The 12784-nt window shown below is 26.3% G+C and overlaps 1 protein-coding gene across 1 annotated transcript; it reads right to left on the minus strand.

The window, feature by feature from the left end:
- On the minus strand, nt 1-1578 carry LOC119684130 (ATPase ASNA1 homolog). Its single transcript, XM_038098091.1, has 6 exons — nt 1356-1578; nt 1178-1295; nt 897-1078; nt 581-839; nt 331-507; nt 1-264 (listed from the first exon to the last, which is right to left on the minus strand). The coding sequence occupies exons 1-6, from the start codon at nt 1466-1468 to the stop codon at nt 118-120; spliced, it is 996 nt and encodes a 331-aa protein (XP_037954019.1). The 5' UTR covers nt 1469-1578; the 3' UTR covers nt 1-117.
- Nucleotides 1579-12784: the final 11206 nt, after the last annotated feature.

The raw sequence follows: 12784 nt of genomic DNA on the forward strand, positions 1-12784 counted from the left end.
GAATAATTTTATTAAAGTTGTTTTATACTAAAAAATATAGTTTTCGATTCATTTCAAATATTTTTTTTCCAAATCGACAAAACGATAAAAATCACAATATATGCAAATAAGTTATTTTTATTTAGGACTGTAAGGAATTATTAAGTTTTCGGAGAATTTCTTTATATTTTCTGCACCTCGGACTTCTTTCTCAAGTAGTGGCAATTTGGTGACATTAAAATCTTCATATAAATCAGCAATTTGGTCTAAATATTTTTCTTGTATCTGAAAATAAAATCATTTTATATATATATATAAAAAAGGGATATGTATAATGATATGATAAAGCACCTTATATCTGGAAGAGCACATGCTACATGGTTGTTGATTTTCCTTCATAAATAATAGTTGGTTTACTATAATATTGTGTGTGTCGATACCACATTTCGTTAGCTCTTGCACAAGCCTTTCCGTTTCGTATAATGAAAGAAATTCCGCAATACATACGCATACGAAAGTCGTTTGGTCCTTTATGTAAGGAAGTAGATAATATGCATTCAATTATCTTTAGAATGTTTAATATTCAATATTATATGCTTACCGGATTTCTAAACTGTTCATTGACTTGTTTAATAACTTTCAGCATTTCATCCAATTTATTTGATAAAGAATCTGGATTAAAATCAGTTAAGCCCAACATGCTACCAAACTGCGATATAAGTGGAGCAATTTTCATTTTTAAACGCATTAATTTTCCCAGACCTTTCTCAATGACTTGTGGAAATGATAAGAGACGTAACGTGTGACCTGTGGGAGCAGTGTCAAATATGACAACAGAAAAATTCATAGCCTTTACTAATCTGTAACACAGGATTTAGCTTTACAAGTGCCTTCAATTTAATAAACACTATACTAACTTCATAACTTCTGCATAGCTTACTGCTTCATCAATTCCAGGCAATGCACCTAAAACTTCATGAAATACCCCTTTGCTTACCCGAAAAGCTTCGTTATCACCCTCGAAGTACTCATCCGGTAATTCATTTAGACCAGCATTGGGATCAATTTCCATGGCAAATAGATTGTTGAAGCCATTCACCTGCATTAATGGGATACAATTAAATAGTAAATGATAAATTAAATTTACAGAATTAAAATGCAAAGTACAGCACACGTCATTAGCATTTCTTTAACTTACCTTTGTAGGTACTTTCGTAAATTTCTGATCAAAGGCATCTGATATATTATGCGCTGGATCTGTGGATATAATTAGTACCGATTCACGTACTTTGGACATTTGAACCGCTAAACTACAGCTGCAAGCAATTATTAATTATTTAGAGCGAATTTGTTTTTGTATGGGTTTTTCTTTATACCTGCAAGTCGTTTTTCCAACACCGCCTTTCCCTCCCACAAATATCCATTTCAAAGATTTCTGGTCGATAACGTTCTTAAGTGACGGTGTTAAAGGTTCAAAATCATTATTCATAATTTTAAGATATATGCTGTCGTTAATAGATTGTATATAAAAGTTTAATAGAAATGTGAAATTATATCGTGTTTCCAAGCTGACTTTTATCTGTCAGTACCTGGGTTGCATTGTTTCATATTAGCAGAACACTAATACTACTATTTTATCTGTGTACGGTGACAATGCAAAAAACCAAACCGTGTTGATCTACGTAATCAAATAGTTTTTATAAAAGATTATTGTGTACAAAAATATTTTTGTTTATAAAAAATAATTCTATAAACATAAAAATTGGGTCTTATCAAAAATTTTAATTTATGTAAATTACGTCAAAACTATGCAGTCAAAATTGGTAGTAAAAACTTTAATGGTTGTATTCACGAAATGTGCCAGGAACAGCTGATTGAATTATGATATGCATTTTTAATAATAATAACAGTAAAATCATATAAATGAATAAATAATATGTTTATTGTATACATTTTTTATCAAAGTATTAATTATTTATTGTGCAAAAAATAGTATTTTCTTAGAATTTGGAAAAAATTTTGTTTTGTTTTGTTTTTTTTTATTTGTTTATACAAAAAGTAATTGACAAAAAATTTCTAATTATACTTAAATTACATATAACTTACACACAGACGGAAATAGATTATACATTACATACATGTTAATATTGGTTATATTGGTTAATATGTTTATACTAAAAAAATCTGCCGAAATATCTTTAACAGTAGTTAAACTTATATATATGTACATACATATGTAGATGTTCAGTGCCAAAATCGAGGACTGGTTTAAAGTTCAAAAAACAGTTTTTTTCTTACTAAAAGCTAGTTTTAAAAACCCATTCAATTATATTAATTTATTAAAAAAAATCAACTGATGAGATTTGTTCTATAAGAGTATATGTATTCGATTATTTCGTACTAGTTATTCTGCATATTGAAGAGTCTTATGGAAAACATAAGTTATTAAATTCTGTAAAGAAAGACGGATAGTCATTTTTTAATGTTATAACTAAGATGCGAATAAATATTATGACCGGTCTTTTAAGCGGACACCAATGGGATCAGTAGTTCTGCCCAGTTAAATGATCTTTCCGCTTAAAAAAATATACTTCATATGAAAAATGAGAACTGGAGACTAACATCCATTTAACACTGCTTTAACCATCAATTTACAATTTTTAGCTAAACTGTGATTGTATATTTCTTTTGTATTTTGACAATTAAATTCAAAATAAGAAAGATATTTCATTTTGTATTGAAGAGATTCTACAATAAAAAACCATTAAAACAGTTCTGTCTCAAAAGTTGCACAAAGATGAGTCAGTTCTATATGATTTAGTTATATATGGTCTGACATTATTTGCAAATATTGGGGACAGTTATAGTTATATCATCAGTAGCGCAAATATTTATTATTTATTTATATAATTAAAATTAAAAAATATGATTTACAATAATTTAATATAAATTAGAAAGATCTCGGCTCTTAGGCTTTTTCAGCTATCAAAAGATTGTGAAAAAAACCTCGTTCATATGTAGTACATTTATTAATAATTAAAATTATATATTTAGTTATTATAATTATAATCAAAATATTTTTTTTATTAAAAATAATTTGAAATTTTAATGGTAATATTTCCAACTGCATTACCGACAATAACGACAATAATTTTTAAATATCCTTTAAGAGAAATTTAATTGAACGCATGCGTTCTTCACGTAATTTATTACCATTATTCTTATTTTTTAATAAAACCCAATAATATTAAAATTTGTAATAATTTATTCTGGAAATAATGAATACGAAGAGAGGAGAACAAAAGAAATGAAAAATAAATAAAACTTAATGTATACAAATTAATTTGGGAGGATATGAATGGCACTAAGGATATTTTTAGGGATAACCGAATTCCTACGCACAAAAACGAGAGGAAGGGAATAATTTAAGGAATCGAACAGTGAAAGAATATAACAAAAATATATTTATTATTTGTAATGAATTTTAATTAAATGAAATTAATTGATTTTACATTATTAAAATTTATAAAATTAAAATATAATTTTTAGGTTTAAAACATTTTATTTTTTATTTTAATATTTATAATACAAAAGAGTAAAAACTTAAAAGTTAACAAAGCCATGGGTCAATAATGCCATCAATTGGATTTAAACATGAATATTTAAGGATGCAGCATCAATGACATGTGCTACCTCTTCGTTATGGTAAACAGAACTTCCGCCAAGTTTCTCATATTGTGCTGAAAGCCAAAAAATAATAAAAAATATAAATTTGAATTTAGTATGAAACTTTTCATAAACTGATAAATTAATTATTTTATTTTATTAAATTTTTATTTTAAAAAGTAGTATTATATTACCAAAAATTTTTTGCTTGATTTGATCAGCAACAACATCGGCATTAATCAATGAAATGGCACAGATTAAAACTACAACAAGGATCTGAAATTGGATTAAAAGGAAATCATTTATAAAAGAAATCATTATTTATATTATTATTTCTTATATATTTAAGTCGTTATTGCTCTTCAATTCTATAAATTTATTCTAAGACGAAATTCTAATGAGTGAATGCAATAACTAAACCATCTGAATAATATCAGATAACTGCGACAGTCTGTTATAGCGGATATAAGGATCACTGAACCCTTGATGAAGGTAGTCGATTTTTATTATTTAACTATGATAAAATAGGTCTAATGAAGACAAATGGTACTACGCTAAAGTTATATTCTAAGACTATTAAATAGAATACCAATATTACTATATACTTATTGCTTATAAATATTTTAAGAGGATTATAATGCTTCGAAGTCAATTATAGAGTTTATATTAACATTTTTTTTGTTATCCGTAAACTAGAGTAAATAAGATGTGTTCCGCTTTATATATCCTTAAAAATATTAACAAAAAAAGGCTACCATTATAACTATTAAGATGTTTGAGCTACAATTAACCCTAATCCACTAAAAAACACTCAGCCTTTGAAAGGAAGACCAGGATGTGCTTGGTTAAGGGGTTTCTAAAAATGGATATGATCTAGACTTTTCAGCTTCGTATTATGACAAAGTTCAAATCCGGAAAGTCACAAATCAGTTGCTGTCACTTCAGATACTCATCTTATTCAGATAGTAGCAGTCTTAAGGTATCTTAATCTATTAACAAATGCAGCAACTTCTATAAAATAAGCTATAAATGACTATCAATTTTATAGTACTATTGATTAACTATTATTTCTAATTATATATTAAATATAATGAGTAGACACTAATAAATGTATATACAAAAAAATAAATTAATTATTTCAAATGTGTATTATTGATATGGGATGTGACACCGCGACCGCGATTTTGTAATATATTCACATATTAATTCACATATGTAATATATTCATATATTGTAAATATTTTATAAATAATAAATTTAAATATCTTATAAATAATATATTTAAAAAATATATAAAAAAATTTATAATTTGTAACATTTGTAAATGAATAAAAATTTTTGAAAAACTTCATAAAAATTAATATATAGAAAATAATTTTTATTTAAGTGTTATACACGATGTTTATGATTTTATTTTATAGATTACTTTTGTATAATTATTTTTAATTATACATTATTTATATATATTATATATACATATATATATATTATTATATATTATGTATATATTATAGATATATATATATTTCTTTTTTATAAAATATTCAAAAATATGTCCATATTTATTTTTATAAAATATATAAAATATTTCAAATGTATATTAATAAATATATATTTTTTAACACTTATATTTAAGATTATTGTGTTTTTAATATATGTATTATAATATATGATATTATTATTTATTTTAATAATATACATTTTATTTTAAAAAATATATTATTTTGTATTACATATATTCTTGATAGACAAAATATTTCTTTACTTATTTAATTATTAATTATAAGTTCTAAAGATATTGCCACGCTCTTACGTCAATCTTTTATTTCATTTTTCGATTTATATTGACTTTCATTTTATGGAATCTTCGGGAGCAGATCCTTTCTCCATTTATTTACATAAATGAGAATTTTAAATATAGTTGATATATTATTTCATCTTATTATTATTTGAATTCATTTGAATTATTTTTTAATATTGTTTCTTTTTAATTTTAGAAAATTCTTCAGAACAATTAATGATCAATTTCTTCTTATGCTATATAATTTATATAAAAAAGTATTTATCAATTCTTTTATTATTATTATTATATTTAGTATTTTATTATTTCATTATTATTTCATTTTATTATAATTCATTTTTACTGAATTTTTTCCGTTCTCATTTCAGAGAATCCTTGTGAATAACACAATCATCTATTCTTTCATAATAAACATAGTTTAATATGTGGTTTTTTTATTATATTCATTTATTATTATTTAATTTTGCTATAATTTGTTTTTTATTATAGATTAATTAGCACTTTTATAATTCCATGACACGTTTCCCATTATAATATGTTCAAATGAATTATCTAAGATTTTATTACAAAACAAATAACCGGACCCGGTTCTGTCTGGGCGCCTGTATACATAATTTAACATAATTTACAATAGATTTGGAAATGTTAATAAGATTGATTTGTTTATAAACAATTTTTTATATAAATGGAAATTTTTAATTTTATTACTTTTACACGTTCCTCATCAATTTTTTACAAACAGTAATTAAAATCTTTTTTCAGACTCACCAAGAATTTCTGCATATTTACGATGTTTGTGTTATTAATTTCTTCTTAGAGTTTAGAATGAAGACTAACAAAATTCACTATCAACTCGTGGCTTTTATTTGTTGCAGAAGAAGAATTTGTTATTGTCTTTAATAAACATTTGAATTTATTAGATTACTTTCAAATGATCGGTTAGTTTTGTTTCCAGAAGAAACAGAAAAGTACTTATAAAGTGATTGTATGAGTATAGGAAAGAAGGATGAGTTTTAGAATTAGGATAAAGAGAAGAAGATGGAGAAGGTTGGAGGTTTTGACATGATCTGTGCATTGGCCAATAAGAGCTATGGAAGAGATTTTTTGGGATTTAGCTTAATCTTCCACTTGCTGCAGTAGGTGGAGACATATTAAGGTGGATATTAAGCTCAATGCAGATTCTGCTGGGGTGGTTAGACCTCATAAGGCAATTATCTGCGTTTCCGATTTGCCTTACACATGGGGAAGGAAGGGTAGATCGATGTGAAGATAATAAAAAGAATGGAGTCTAGTACTAATCCCACAGTTCTGCATCATTGTTGAGTAGGTCTTAATTGGCTGTTTTGTACGAAATCGTAAAGTTAAAAATAGCTTTTGTGGTTGTAAGATTTCTGTGCCACAAGCTCAAGTGGACTTTGGGAAGAAGGTCCTCACTCCTCAATGCTGATCTTATATGCTTCAATATGTGCTGTATATGTATGCTGTTCAATAATACCGATTTTAATAAACTCTTGCATATTAATCTGATCTATAAACAGAAATTGTTCACTGATAAATTGTTAGAAATTCCCAACTTGTTTTTCTCACTCTGTGAAATAAAACAAAAAAAAAACACTTTCATTCTAAAATTTATTAATAGATTAAGTCTTGTCATATTAAATATATTTGCATAAGAATTCTTTTTTTCATTAGGCGAATGTTTTTTAAATTTTTAATTGGTTTGGATTTGTTTTAAATGTTCTGACCGGCAAAAAAACCGGCTCGAAATCGTAAATAATATTTAAAGACAACATTAAACGGCACATCAAAGCGGCTCTGACGCCAAGTCCAACGACTGCCTTACCAACTCGAAATGCCGATAAGGCATTTTTAATATAATAAAAACTTTAATATATTCCAGTGCTTTTTGAATAGTTCGGAACTACTTTTAAGAGAATTGAAATGGTTCGTTTCTTCTTCTTAACGCACCACCCACACTTGCACGAGGTTTTGCTACTCTTCATTAACATATTTCCCAGTGTTTCGCGTAGTTGCCTCCCTGCCTTTAACGTGATTTTGGTCCATTTGCAAAAGTGGTGGAAAAACAAAGAAGAGTTTTCATCTCAGCGCAAGACAGAAAGTGTTTTACCTTTAGTCAAAATTTTCTCGTTGTTAAAAATATTTTAGGTGTTTAATAAAAAACGTTTGTTTTCGAACTAAGAATTCTAAATAAATTTCTGTCTTAAACTTAATTCAATTCTACGATAATCTTAGTTTAAATAAAGTATGAAAAATAATTTGTGAAATAATTTTAATGAAATATAACAAAAAAGAAATTGTGTGAAATTCATTAAGTTTTCAATGGGAAAAATGTGAAAAATCTACCGTGAAGAAAAGCGTGTGTGCAAGCAGAAAATTTTCTATTTTCTTTAAAAACGCGATTAAACGTAAAAATCCATTTTCCCTTTACGTACACATAATAATCAACAGCAAAAAAAAAAAATCAGAAAAGAAAAGTTGATAAAAGTTGATAAAAATCTTGTCTGATAAGCAAAGGATTTCATTAAACTTTATTACTTCCGAAAAAGTCATTAATAAATTACATATTCCAGAAGACATCAGTTATTCCCCAAAAATTATTTAGAGGTTAAGAGGAATTAGCCAAAAATTTTCATACGTGGGCTCATTTTTGTTTTGATGCGAACGTAGGCTGTGCTTTCATTAATTTCCATATTCCGCAATTCGTTTTCGTGGTGTCTATGCCCGATAGCGAGGTACGCCTTTGCGGACGTGGTAGGATCTTTCAATAATGGATTTGATTAGGATACCGAATATATGAAGGCGTGCTCTTTATTGTTTATGCATGAAAGCTGTAGGATTTGATATTAAATTTCATTTTATATAATAAAAAAACTATACAGAATATTTAAGTAATTGTGAATTATGTGGAATAAAATGAAAGGAGAGAGAATAAGTTAAAAATTAAAAAGAAATGCAAATAAATTTTGTTGCTTCTTCTTGGTATTCGAACCGGTTTGGAAACTATTTTCTTTTTTATGAAAACTAAAAATAAGGAAGAGGAATTCTTTAATTTATAATAAATATATAAGTAGTAATAATCTAGTAATCCTAGTAATCCAGTACCTTATTTTTTAGGTAACTTTAAAATTAATTTTAATTTTATAATTTATACTGATAAATGGACTTTGAGACAAAGTGTTCAGATCTTACATAAATAAATTAAAATTTTTTATAAATATTTTTAAATAGAAAGCAAATTAATTTTGTTGCTTCTTCTTGGTCTTCGAACCGGTTAACAAATGGAGTTTGAGACAAAGTGATCAGATTTTACATATTTGTCAATGGACTGACTCATTTACGAAAACTTTATTTTCAATATCCAGTGTTTTAAACAGTTGAGACAGAACCACCAAGCATTTTTTGAAGATTTTTTAAAATATATTTTTAGACCAGATACAGTGTTCTAGATCTATAGTTTGTAGATCAGTTTAAGTTTTTCTGGCTGGGAAATCTGTTTCCCAGTTTCCAGATACAGTTTAACTGTATCTGTTTCCAGGGATAACAGATACAGTTAAACCACTATGTACTCTTTGTTGTATCCATTTTTGCGACTGTAGGAAATATTTTATTATCTACTCCTGAAACAGGTTTGATAACTCTGAAACAGAGCTATCAAACCATTTTTTTTAAAGATATTTTAAAGCATGTTTTTAGACCAGTTCCTGTATTCTAAACAGTTGGTTGATTAAGTAATGTTTATCTGGCTGTCCTTAAGCCACCATTAACCTTTTCGTTTCTAGCGATACTAAATAGAGCGGTTAACTCTACTAGAATTTTGTAGTAGGCGTTTTTCAAAGATAGAGTTATCAAACATTTTTCAAAGATTTTTTAAATTTGTTTTAAACTAAAACTTGAAGGGGTTTCAATCCACACTCTGTAGAAGTTTTAACTCACATGCACCATGCCAACAGAGCAGTCTTAAAAGTTGTTAAGGAAAATAAAATTAAAATGTCACGTTTAACCGAGTTTTCTGGGTTGGTTATTTGGTTGGAGTGCCTGAGCAGCAGATAGAAACTTTTTAGGTTCTTTTATTTATTATTCATCATTTTAGTTTTACAATTCATGGATGCAAGATCTGAAGCAAATAAAATGTAATGAGGAATAAAAAAAAAGATAGTCTAATAAAAAAAATTAAAAAGTTTATCAAATAGCAAATCTAGGGTCAACTATTCTATACAACTTTTAGGAAGTGCAGATGAAAATACTACATCTTTGTCAACGATCTATCACATTTAAGAACAGTATGAGTCCCCCAGGTTTTTCGAGTACTCTATTTCATGAGTCATCTCTTCGTACACCCACAGTGTCGGTAATGTTGTTTTAGATGATTTTTCAACTTCAAAGAATAAAGTTTCATGTCTTTATGCTACACGATGATTGGTTTTTAAATGGATAATAAAATCTAACTCTGCTAGTGATCTTTAGTATTGAGGTATTTAAGTCAGTTACAATATTTGATCTTAATATTTACTTCAAAATTTTTCATAATATTGGAGTGAGTGGTGTATCCATTGCAATCACTGAAATCAATCAATTAATGTGTAACTATTAAACGGTCGACTTCAATATCTCAAAAAAAACAACTCTACAAATTGTAGACTACAATTACTCTTTTCAAATCTATAAATAAATATTGAATTATAGAGATATTGTGAAAGAATTATTTCACCATTTACATTTGGTCACAATCGAATTTTCTGCTTTAACACAATTTGTTTTGATGCTCTATTTGATCTTACAAAATTTCTTACATTTCTAAACGTTCAGTACGTTGCTCATTTTAGTACATTTTTTGTATTTACATTTGTTTTATTGTTTTATATAATACAATATCAAAAATAATTATTAAAGTTTCAGTAATAATAGTTAAAAGTAGCTTCGATTTGTTGGTAAAGTCTGGATATCAATATTAAATCAGATCAGTTAAATTTGTATTCGGTATATTTCCGTAGCTTTAACAATGGATTATAAGATCGATTACATTTATCGCACAAGTATATATACATAAACTTTATTGGGTTTTTAATGTATCCTTTTCAATGGACTCATATAAACATTAAAATTCGTGGAGATCTAAATATTTTACTTATTTTTAGTAGAACTTATAATAAATTCCAGGACTAATATTTTCAATAATCGTACTTTACATTCTATCGGTATCTCATTCTCAAAAATAGTTGCTAAAAATTAAGCTAATAAAATTTTTAATACTTTACTTGTAGGATTTGCATCTGTTTAATTAAAATTTAATTTTATTGTTTTTTGTAAATTATTTCGTTACAAAACTATTTTAACTCCATATGTAACGTACTATAGAACTATACCATTGTCATTCATGCCACAAACACGCAATATTCAAACGTTTTTCATATTAAACTAAATCTGGTGAATAATTATTATATATCATTCTATATATTTTTATATGTTTAAACTTAATGAGTATTACAAATTACACACATATTTATGTATGTAACTTGAAATTTAATTTGTAATTCTCATTAAGTTTAGATGTATGAAAGTATATATATATATTACCTGATTATGTGTGATAGATGTTTATCAGATTAAGTTTAATATAAAATAAGTTTCAATTATGTTTCCTTTAAAGAAAGATATCGTTGTGTTTCTGTAATATGTTACATGTAAATGTATATATAGACATAAAGCATTTATGAAAACTATATTTGAGCTAATATATGTACTATAAATACTCTTCGATAGCTTGAGTGGATAGGGCATTTGAATTGTTTTTTTTATTTTTAAATTAAATAAACAGCTTTTAATATATATGTTTTAAAATCATTCCAAGAATGTGCTATTGCTATGGGTATTTTGTTGTTGTAAATAATATGTGAGTGGATTTCTTTAGAATTTCAAAATTGTGTGGCAGTTAAAACGTTTTCTGATTGTAACTATTTATTTAATGGGTTTGAAGAACGAACCTTGTACGTGTTTAATTAAGATATCTTATTTAATTTTTAAACTGAATTTTATAGATATACTATATATATATATATATATATACTGGCATTGAAAAAACGTCTCAGTTGCAAAGACCTGAGGTTATTTTCCAGTTTATGCATTGAAGGAAAGTTCTTCAAATTCATTTTTTTTTTATCTATCTGCTTAACTCTATGATTGAATGTAAGATAATTTAATTATTAAGGTTATTTTTTGTATCCAGACTATAGAGAATTTATGTAGCAGATAGATAATATTAGTTCATAAGTCTAGGTAGAGGTCTGAGTTTTATATAAAGATTTTCATAATGATTTTTGGGAAGTAAAGTTCGAATATTGAAAACATGTAAAACTGCATTATGAAGTTAATTAATATTCTTAAATTCTCTTATCATTATTAATGGATTAAGCAACTTTTATGAACCAATTACATTTCAATCTTGATTTCAGTAAGGTATCTAAAGGTTTATCTAATATAAGACCTTTAAAAATGAATAATTTGTTCATATGAAAATAATTAAATGAAGAAAATCCATTATATCCAGATTTACATATAAGGGGGATTTATAATTCAATCTAGATTCAGTAAGATATATAGGTGTATACAGAGACATACTAATGTTTGGTTTTTTAAGAACTAATTTGATCTTTTTTGGAGGCTTTACAGTCAAACTCCATAAAATAAAATAAAATTTTAAAATTATCAATATGACAAAAAAATTTGTTCATGATGGTACAACATATTTTGGGGTCTTTGAACTTGAAGTCTACTAAATGGGAATAAAAGAATTTATTATTTATTATTATTATTTTAATGACTTTGAACTAAAAGCCACTGAATGGGAATGAAAAAAAATTTTTTATGTGTAGCGTTGTATAATATGTTTGGGGGTTTGAACTTCAAATCCACTTAGTTGGTGCGATACTTAAGTAGGTAGTAGTAATAGTAGGTTCTCATTAAAATTGATTAAATTATTATATATACAAATGGTGTTAGAATTCAGAATAAGCAAATTAAATACTTCCTTACTTAAAGAGTTAAAGAAAATTACAAACGTGCGTCGCCACAAAAATTACTTTGTTTACCATAAGTTCTCAATATAATAGAGGTTTTTGCACTAGAAAATGGGGAGTTTCTTTAATAAAATGAGTTAAGTATTTTAATCCATAAATATTTTCCAAATTCAGAATTATCAAGTCCAATACTTTCTCACTTAAAATCCCAATGAAACTCACAAACGTACATCTTCAAAAAAGTTACCTTTTTGACCATAAGTCCTGAATATAAAAGAAGTTTTCACAATTGAACAGTTGGATG

Source organism: Teleopsis dalmanni, chromosome 2, assembly GCF_002237135.1.
Source record: "Teleopsis dalmanni isolate 2A chromosome 2, ASM223713v2, whole genome shotgun sequence".
Classification (NCBI taxonomy): Eukaryota; Metazoa; Arthropoda; class Insecta; order Diptera; family Diopsidae; genus Teleopsis; species Teleopsis dalmanni.

Excerpts from the sequence above, each read along its gene's own strand:
- LOC119684130 (XM_038098091.1), bottom strand. The coding sequence starts at position 1,468 with ATGAATAATGATTTTGAACCTTTAACACCGTCACTTAAGAACGTTATC. Across the intron at positions 1,079-1,177 it reads TTACGAAAGTACCTACAAAG|GTGAATGGCTTCAACAATCT; the intron begins GTAAGTTAAAGA and ends CCATTAATGCAG. Across the intron at positions 265-330 it reads TGTGCTCTTCCAGATATAAG|ATACAAGAAAAATATTTAGA; the intron begins GTGCTTTATCAT and ends TTTTATTTTCAG.